General features: G+C 47.5%; 1 protein-coding gene across 1 annotated transcript in view; it reads left to right on the forward strand.

The window, feature by feature from the left end:
- The window catches only part of LOC102383723 (kalirin), a gene marked incomplete at its 5' end in the record, with an annotated part of 326,357 nt that extends 317,398 nt beyond the window's left edge, over positions 1-8,959 (forward strand). Inside the window, 4 exons of the mRNA XM_025212146.1 lie at positions 3,142-3,234; positions 5,618-5,729; positions 8,258-8,448; positions 8,816-8,959. Coding sequence (XP_025067931.1) covers positions 3,142-3,234; positions 5,618-5,729; positions 8,258-8,448; positions 8,816-8,959 — 540 coding nt within the window. The remainder of the gene's footprint in view (positions 1-3,141; positions 3,235-5,617; positions 5,730-8,257; positions 8,449-8,815) is intronic.
- Positions 8,960-9,906: the final 947 nt, after the last annotated feature.

The following is a 9,906-nucleotide window of genomic DNA, read 5'->3' on the forward strand; positions in this document are numbered from 1 at the left end:
GCTGGGCATTTTAGAAAATGCTTTGAAGAATACAGATGCCTCACAAATATTTGGCGATTGGAAAATCTCACTCTGCTGATGGATCTGGAATCCATGATGCCCCACGCACAGCACTGCACAGCAGGAGTCCAGTTCAAGATGCAATTCCATGCTCCTGTCCTGCTGTCGATGGTGGTTTAGTAGCTGCTAAGGCCCTGGCCTTGCTCCTGATGGCCATTGCACACTGGCTAAAGGCTTGGATGCCTCACCTCCCCATTTGTGCACCCAGCAGCTTTTCTATCATCACAGCAATGTTTGCCTGTTCACATCTGCCGCGCCATCTATCTGCATTTGTTTCAGTGCATTCGTGACATGGGGTGACATTGTGTTTTGGACCTTTTAGAGGTATAGTAGGCTGTCCAGCCCATGGGGAAGTGGAGATAAAAATGGTTTTCTGTCACTGTGCTTCCTCCTGTCCCTGGGCTGCTCTCTGGCCCCTGCTTTAACATAAGGTGAGTCCAACCATTGGCGACGCATAGGGGGTGCACGCAAGTGCGTGTGCACCCCCTGAGATAGGGAGTGCACCCCCTGCAATTGGCCGCCGCTGACACTGCCGGCGGTGCCTGCGGGAAGTCGCTGCTTGCCAGCCCCCTCTCACTGCTGACACCATCAGCAGCATCTGCAGGCGGTCACCGATCCCTGCTGATCACCACTGACACCACCATGGCCACCTGCAGGAGCTCCCCGCTTGCCACTGCCATGCCACTGCCACCGCCTGCAGGTGGTCACCATGCCCCCCCAGCCTCCGGGGGCATGCACCATTCATGAGTCCAGTTAAAGCAACCAACCATCCCAAGTTTTCCACAAGAATCCCAAATTTCAGGGCAGTGCCCTGACATCCCCTGAAGAATCCCTGAGACAAGACTTCTGTCCCGAGCTTAGGAAGGTCTTTGTTGCATCAGGACCCAGCTGGGCACTGCAGGAATCCCCCCGGGAATGTGACTGTCCTGCCTCCGGTTCAGGATGCGGCTGTGAACTAGTTAAGTCTGTCTCACAACAAAACTAATTTATCTGCCCGTGGCACCACACTAAGGCGTGTCACTAACCAGTACTGGAAGGAAGAGGTAGGCCATTTCTGATTACAGAGGCCTGTGGGGACTCTGAGATTGTGCCATAGATTTTGGTCCCCTCAAGTGAGCACCTTTAGTACCTCTGTAGACTACAGCATAGTGGAGAGAGATCTGAACTAGTTTTAAACCCAGAAGCAGGGTTAATTAGCCAGTTCTAGACTTCTGCGGCTCAATCACTTAAGTCTAGATCAGGTGCGTCTGCGCTGTACTGTAGCCTACAGCTTAGATGTACTGTTAGAGAGAGCTGAGGGTCTCTCCAAGTTAGTGCAACCCCCCGAGCTTGCCATGTGGGCTGCAGCACTGCCAGAATCTCAGCGACGCTCGTTTGTGACTGCATTCCTGATGCACCCAGCGGCTCCCAGCTCCATCTCCAGCATGCGTTTTATGCACATCTTGTGAAGGGGGCTCTGGAGACATCTTTCTTACTGTCTGCTACTGTGTCTGTCTTCTCTTAGTGGGGACTGAGGTTTTTTAGGGACTCTCTAATCTATTTAATTTGCATCAGGGGCCTAGACAAGGGTGCAGGATCTCACCCATTCAACTCATGGTCAGCGGTAACACCCAGGGTCTCTGCAGTACTGAAGCCTAGCCAGTCATTCCTCAGTCTGTATCTGTGCCTGCACTTATTCCATCCAAAGTGAGAGACTTTGCCCTTGTCTTTGCTGAATTGCATCTGGTTGATTGCAAACCATTTCTCTAGTCTATCCAGTTATTTTAGACCCTGGCCTTATTCTTCAGAGTATCTGCAACTCTACCCAACTTGCTGTCGTCCACAAATGTGCTAAGTGTGCATTCAGTTGCATCATCCAGATCATTAATGAAGATCTTGAACAACACCAAATCCAGGACAGTCCTTCAGGAAGGCCACTTGATACTGCCCCCATAACTAGAATTGAGCCATCGATGACAACTTGTTGAGCATGATGATCCACACAGTTATGTAGCCACCTTACAGCAATAGACTTAAATTGCAGGAACGAGCTATTTAGACTGAATACGAGGACAAAGCCAGCAGTAAGGATAATCAAGCGCTGGAACAGATTGCTTAGCAAGCGTCTGTAATCTCCATCGCTGGAAGTCACTAACACACCTGTGAGGAAGGGTTTAAATCTAGCTGATCCTGCCTTGGGGCCATAGCAGAGTAGATGACCTCTCAAGATCCTTACCAATCCATCTCAATTTTCTATGACTGGAAGCTGGCCAGAGAGTCTCCTGGAAGTGGGGAGCCCCTAGAGGCAAAGAGCCAGTATAGCCAGTTCCTATACCTATCTCCGTATAGTGCCAGAGTAGAGGACATGTGCTTTGGGAAGGCTGGGTCGGGGGATGGGGAGAGGAGAGGTCAGAAATCACTTGCTATCACTTTCCTCCTTTGGTTAAATGTTCCTTGGGACTGACTGGCCGGGACAAGTTAAAACAGCTCCTTCCTGCATCCTACAGAAAACTTAAAGCCAAATATTTAAAGGCTTCTAGGTTCCCAAAATGCAGATGGGCACGAGTGATATTTTAAAAAAACACCAGTCTCTAGCGCTCACTGTGGTAGGCACCCTGGCAACCCAATGGGATTTTTGAAAATCCCACGGAGCACCTGTCTGCCTCTTTTGGGATCCAAAAACTTTTTATAAAACTGCGGTAACTAAAAGCTTCCAGTAATGCAAAGAAGTGCAGCTATAATCCACCCCCTGATCATTAAATTAATCCACGATTTAAAGTTATGGACCTGATTTCAACCCTCCCAGCTAAGGAAAAACAGTTCATGTGACAGTTAATATACATTGAAGCCAAAACTATATCATTTACACAACAGAGTCCGTGCTGGAGGGGTTGCCCAGTTCTGCTACCTAAACGATGAGAGGAGAACTCGGCGGTTTATTGCTGCCCTTTGCCAAACCATGTTATTTGTGCATGAACCTAAGAAAAAAGCTAAATTAAGGACCTTGCATTAAAATTGGTTCTAGTTAGTTCCAAAATCAGGGATCAGGGTTGCTTTTTTTCTGTGTGGATGTGTTTAATCGTATCTTGTTGTCTTCTGTAGGAAATTCAGCAAAGGCATGGTCTAGCCAACTCCATCTCCTCCTATTTAATCAAGCCTGTCCAGAGGATCACCAAATACCAGCTTTTACTGAAGGTGAGGCAATGACCTATTCTGAGAAGCCAAATAGTCCACATGGGGTCACAGAGAAATGCAGCAACTTGTGTAGGAGGCAGGTCTGAGCAGCTGCAGCTGGGCCGCTTCTCCCCTTCACCAGTCTGCAACTGAAGGTGGTCTCCATGTTCAGATGACCAAGGGACACAAGGGAGAAGTGGCAGGAGAAGGGGGCTATTCACCTGATTCTGAACCCTCATTGAAGTTGATGGGAAAACTCCAGTTGACCTTAGCCATTGGATCAAGCTGAGGCTGGGTGCAGAAATCAGGAGGGATTTGATGGTAGAGAGTAACTGGGATGGAGAAATGACAGAGAAAAAAAACACTAACATAAAAAGAAATTGAGGGAGGAAAGCTGACTTTGGAAAAGACAAATATCTTGCAGAGAGAGTGAAGATATGAAGTGAAAAATAGAATGCAAGGGATGGAAAACCCTGTGAAGTAGTCAAATTGTAATCTGCAAAGCACGGGAGAAAAGATGTGTTGAGTTGGAAAAGAGAGAGTGATTGAGTCTACTATGAATGAATGTCGAGCACCTGGGAAGTGAGCGCTTTGAAGAGAAAAGGGAATAAAGGGCGGAGAGCCAAGGGAAAGAAAATTGTTTTCTTTTATGCTTGCTTTGCTTTTTGCAGCATTTTGGTGGAAAATGGAAAGTTCAGATGTTTTAAGGAATACCAAACATCTGCCTCTTATCCTGGCTCTGGGCAGAGATCCCTTCTAGCATCTGCCTCCTTTTGGAAGCTGTGCATCAGCCTCAATTTTTTTGGAAAAAGCTGGCAGCTGTCTCAGGGGAATATGCTCATATAGCAATAAAAGACTTTTGGGATGTGAATGTGGAAACACAATGGAAAGTTTCCATTACTTGTGAAATGAGCTTAGATTGGGCAAATCTTTTGCAAAAACACTGACTTGCGCACCTAACTTGTTATCTGAAGTGAGCTCCAACTCACAAGAGATTGTGCTATGTATAACTCTAATTCAGATAGTCTGTAAAGTGCCAAGCCACCCTACCTTCAGACAAAAAACAGCTGGAAGACCCTCTCTGGTAGTAAGTAAACAACTGCAGCCTTATGGCCATGAATGAATTTAGGCCGTTCTGGCAATGCCTGAGAACTACATTTGGAAGTGTTGCAGCATAATTTGCCATGCACACTCCACATGCGTTATCCTTCAAATTGATGATGCAGTGTAGCCACTCCAGGGACAGATCCAGGATTTGGCAAAGAGTGTGTGGGAATAGCCACCTGTGCTGCAAGGGTGGCTGCATATCTGCTCCCAGCCTCCTTCCCCACTAGTTGCAGCAGACCATGCCAAAGGACCCCCTGTGGACTTTTTCAGAGTCCCCAAAGCAAGTAAGAATCCCCTCTGCTCAAAGGCACACTGCTGGTGCTGAGCCTAGCCCCCGTGCAGCCTGGATGGAGCTGGCAGGAGCAGCTTTGAAGCTTCCCTTGCCCCCAGGACAGTGAAGAAAGCATCAGCAGCAGGCAGGGGAGAAGGGAAAGGGGATGAGAGGGGATTCTTATGTGGTTTGAGGATTTTATAAAAGTCCCCAGAGGGTCCTGCAGCATGGTCCAGATCAAAAGTGGGTGTATATGCCCTCCACTCCCTCTGTATCCAACCCTGAGCCACTTCTAACAGAGCAGAGTTCCTGGTTTGCAACACATGCTGCACTGAGACGGCCTTTTCTGGGTGTAGTGTGCATGGAGCAGCCATGGTGAGCTTCACTGCCATGCTCCCTCATCTGATCCTCAGGTAGCATAGACAACCGTGGAGTATGTGCAGGTGTGGAAATACTGGTAGATTATCCCTGCAGAGCTGTGGCATAGTGGACATAGGTGTGCTGGGAAGCCTGGGCTTTGCACCCGTATAATAAAACCACTTCCCACAAGCAAAAGAAACGATACGAGTCACAGAGAAACTATAGCAAGTATAGCAGTGTTGCTGGTATGACTGTCCATTGGGGTCTTCTGTTGAGGTAGCCACATTGATCACATCTCTTCATTCTCCTGCTTGGCCTATTCTGCTGGCTAAAGCTTGTAGTGTGGACACAGCCTTAATTAAACCAGTTTAGCTAAACCTGTGTGTTCACACTCTTGTTTGATTTCAGAGAAGTTAATTTTCTTTTACTTTTAATGTTTCCAGTGAGTTTCCACTGGGTTTATATCAATTTCTGAATGCCCACATAACGGTTCATAGTCATTCTAAGGACATTAATTTGAAATCCCTTCTTTAGTGGAAGCTGTTAAAACTCTGCAAGGAGACCAGGCTTTAGGCATGGAAATGCAACCTGAATCTAAGAAGTGAGAATGTACAACTTCCTGCATGGAGCTTATTTGTATATATTCTGTATTTTTTTTTTCCTCAGGAGCTGTTAACATGCTGTGAAGAAGGCAAAGGGGAACTCAAAGATGGCCTAGAAGTAATGCTTAGCGTCCCTAAGAAAGCCAATGATGCCATGCATGTCAGCATGCTGGAAGGTAGCAGACTCCGGCAGTTCCAAGGGGGGAAAGCTGCGCATGAATAAGTCCTGAATGTCTTGGGCAGAGGTCCTGGTTCAGAGTTTGCAGCGACAGGTTTTTGATGGCTGGTCCTTGGGGTCTCTGCTGCATCCCGGCCTCTTGGGAGATTTCTCTGAAAGGCTTGTCAGGGCAAGAGCTGATCCAGATATTTCAGTGAAGCTTTTTCCTTGCCACAAATTCCCACTCACTGAAAGCAAAAGTGTTTTCCTAAAAGATATTGTGGATGAGTTTTACAATTGTTTAAATGTCCTGTTTTAGCGCTTGCCGAATGAAAGGTTTAGGGAAAGGGGCTTGAGTCAAAGCAATTTTTTTTTTTTTTTTACAAAAAGGATATTTATATTAAAGAATACATGGCAAAAGAAAAGTCAACATGAAAACAGTGTTTCAAAATTACAAAAATGAAACATTTTAATTGGCCCCAAATAATTTTTTTTTAAATTTTTGGGTCATGAACGTTTGCAAGATTTTGAATTTTCTCTCTGATTCTGGACAGGACTATTTTTTGATAGTTTAAAAATTGTCCCAGAATGGCAAAAATCATTTCCCTTCTAGATCTAGGCAGAACTGGCAAAGAAGAAGAGTATTGAAGCAAAAGATATAAGGACTGTGCCACTTTGAGCTAAAAAGTGTGTCATGCCTGGGTGGTTGAAAATAACCAGTTGGCACACTGGTTTGGAAAAGTGAAAACACCTTGAAAGCTCGCTGTTTTGACAGTACAATCTGAGCCAAACTTTTCTGAGAAGCTTTAAGGCTTGAATTTTATCAGGGCCTGGACTGATAAAACCCATGCTCTGGTGTAATTTATATCCATTTGTGTACTGAACTAGATTACACTGGGGTAGGAACAAACAGACATGAAGTTATCCCAGTAGCTATTACGTAGTACTAGCTGATGATGGTGCCTTGCCACTAAGTAGAGGGGGGCAAATTGGAGCCTGTTTGCCTACCTAGCCAGACAGAAACTAAACCAGTATAACTTATACCAATAGTGTTTTGTCCTGATTCTTTCAAAGATAATACCTTACCAGGTAAGGCAAAGTTATCTTAGTTTAAAGATTTGCCTGGTCTGTCTGCTACTCTTTTATACCAGTGAAATTCCCACTACACCCATGTCAATATTGCTTCTGTCCATACTCTCATTGTGGTGCCTAGCAAAAACAAAATTGCCCAAATATTGTGTTTGCTTGCAAAACTATATGCACCTTGTCCCCAAAAGTCAGCTCTCCAAAATTGGGGTGTGTATCTTCAGCAGGGAAGGTGATTTCCTTCACTGGAACAGAAGCATGAAGATGCTGTGTTGGAAAGTGGCTTCCAGCTCCTCTCTCAACAAGCCAGCAAGGAGGGTGGAGTCCAGTGTCAAGCCTTTCATAGCTTGGCTCATCTTGCTGGCTGCGAGACAAGCTGGCAGCTGTTTTGCAGCACAGCCTCTCTATGAAAAAGCCAGCCCTATACCCTGATGCTAGAAAAATCTTTTTTTCTACATTTGACTTTCCAAAGAACAAGGTGCGCATCTTATCTGGGGACTTGTGGCTTGCAAGAAAATACAGTAAGAGAATTGGTTCCTAGGAGATCTCTAGACAACTGGGAGTGAGTCGAGAACTATGGATAGCTGGTCTAAGGTTGGGACAAGCGTATGGAAAGGTGTTTTTTTTTCTAAACTAAACCTCAGCTTGATTCCGATATCCCACCCAATTTATAATAATTTAGCCCCATTTATTCAGTGGAATTACTCCTGGTTTACACTGCTGTCATATCAGAAAAGACCATATTTGTCCATTGTTGGTTAAAGAGGCTATGGCAAGATATAATGCCCTGCACTGCCACATAGGACAGTGCTCACCACTAAAGTCTTTCCAGTGTGAATTGCAAGACCGGGATGGCACACACAGGATTCCCTGGGTCAGTGGGGGCCCAACCTTTCACCAGGTTAGCCTGGCACCCTCCCAAAGTGTCACTCTTATTCTCTTCCCCTGTCCGCTCTGCTTTGTGCTCCCTGCTTGATCTGCTGCTCTGCTTTTTGCTCCCTGCCCTGTCTGCCACTGCGCTGCATGTCTCCTCCCCAGTTTGCCATTTGCCCCACACAGAGGTTGCCAGTGCCACTTGTGGCATGCTTGCCACAGGTTGGCTATCCCTGCCCTGCATTGCTGCCCAACCTGCAGTTGGGGAACCATTGACATTTTGCACACGTTTATCTTTGTCTCACTTACATTACCACATCCACAGGCACAGTGGTACATTTTTGCCTGGTACACGTGATATACAAAGCACCACTGAAATAATGAAATCCCTGGTGGTAAAGAATAAAGCAAGGGGCATATTGCCTATGATACTTCCTCTCCATAATGTCCCTTCAAGAATGAGTTGTATAGCAAGGAGTGACCCATTAGTTCAAGATTTCCCTAACACTCTAGTTTTGCTTTGTTGATCATTGAAAACATAGATCCAGGAACAAATCCTGGCTAAACCATTTTGTGTGTTTCCTTTAGGATTTGATGAGAACCTGGATGTTCAGGGAGAGCTGATTCTGCAGGATTCCTTCCAGGTGTGGGACCCCAAGTCTCTCATTCGGAAAGGCCGGGAGAGGCACTTGTTCCTCTTTGAAATCTCGTTGGTTTTTAGCAAGGAGATCAAAGATTCATCAGGACACACAAAATATGTTTACAAGAACAAATTACTGGTAGGTCTGCCAGCCATGAAAATATTCTAGACTCGCACTGTTTGTCAGTAGAGGTGGTAGTGGGTGGCTTGCTTGTTTCTACATCAGGTTTGGGATGCATCCGCACCTGGATCAGCACCTTGGATATCTCATCAGGACTCACAAAGCCCAGTTGGACTTGGAGTGTTTCTGGAAAGGTTAAAAACGATTGTGTGGGTGGGGGTCATCTGAGCCAATCGGACACCTCTGCCTGGTAGCCATTGCTGGGTTTGCATTGATTTCATCAGGGTGCAACATACCAAGAGAGACAAGTTCTCAGTGTAAAAGTTTTTGAAACCAAAATGCTTCAGTCACAAAGTCGTTTCTCCAATCACTTCTTCTCTCCTAGACCTCAGAACTGGGAGTGACAGAGCATGTTGAAGGAGATCCCTGTAAGTTTGCCTTGTGGTCTGGGCGGACACCATCTTCAGACAATAAAACAGTGTTGAAGGTAAGTCTTTTGGGCTTGGTTTATTTGCCTGCAAAGCATTAACTTCTGGGACTTCAGAATGCTAGTGGGAGGTCAGGTTCTTCCCTTGGACACATCCTGATGGCTCTCAGTGCAATCAAAAGACTGGTGTCTACATGCTGGGACAGATTTCTCTCTAATACATGTTTCCCTCAATTTATGGGGGTTCTTCATATGTGAATTCGCACTTATGCAATGATCATATTTAGACCCATAATTTGTTATATGTGAGGTAAATCCGCTCCTATGCGATTGGCATTGACGTCCCCCTCTGCCCAAGCAGGTAAGTCTGTGGGGGAGGGGAAAGGGCTGTGGCCCCACTCGCCCCGGGAGTGGCCGGCACCAGCTGCCTGCAGCTGCTTGGCTGCACCATGCTCCCCGCACCATACCTGGGCTCTGGGGTGAGTGCCGTGCCCTGCTCTGCCCAGGACTCTGCGTGTCCACACTTACCTCTGATCCTAGGCTGCACTGTGCCCTGGTGCAGGCAGCTGGTGTCAGCTGCTCCTGGGGCCGCTCCAGCATGGGCTGGGGTGAGTGCAGAGAAGCAGAGCCCTGGCTGGCACAGGGCATGGCACTCATCCTGGTCCCAGGAGCAGCCAACACCAGCTGCCTGTAGCAGCTTGGCTGCACCACACCCCAAAACCCCTGGGGCTCTCCCAGGGGTTCCCTCTAAGGAGCAGCGGTCTGTGAGCGCGCCGCCTCGGTCTGGTGTGGGACACTTACCGAAGGGAGCTGAGGGCTCGGGACCGGAGGCTGGAGCTGGGGACTGGGGCTGGAGGCTGGGGCCAGGGGCCAAGGGCTGGAGCCAGGGGCCAGGATCTGGGGGCCAGAGGCTGGAGCCAGGGCCTGGAGCTGGGAGCCGGGGGCTGGGGCCAGGGGCCAGGGCTGGGGGCTGGAGCCAGAGCGTGGCACAGGCTCCCCGGCTCCGGGGAAGTGATCCGCTCCCCCACATCAGGGCCGGGGAGTGGAGC

Source organism: Alligator sinensis, unplaced genomic scaffold, assembly GCF_000455745.1.
Source record: "Alligator sinensis unplaced genomic scaffold, ASM45574v1 scaffold1226_1, whole genome shotgun sequence".
Taxonomy (NCBI): domain Eukaryota; kingdom Metazoa; phylum Chordata; order Crocodylia; family Alligatoridae; genus Alligator; species Alligator sinensis.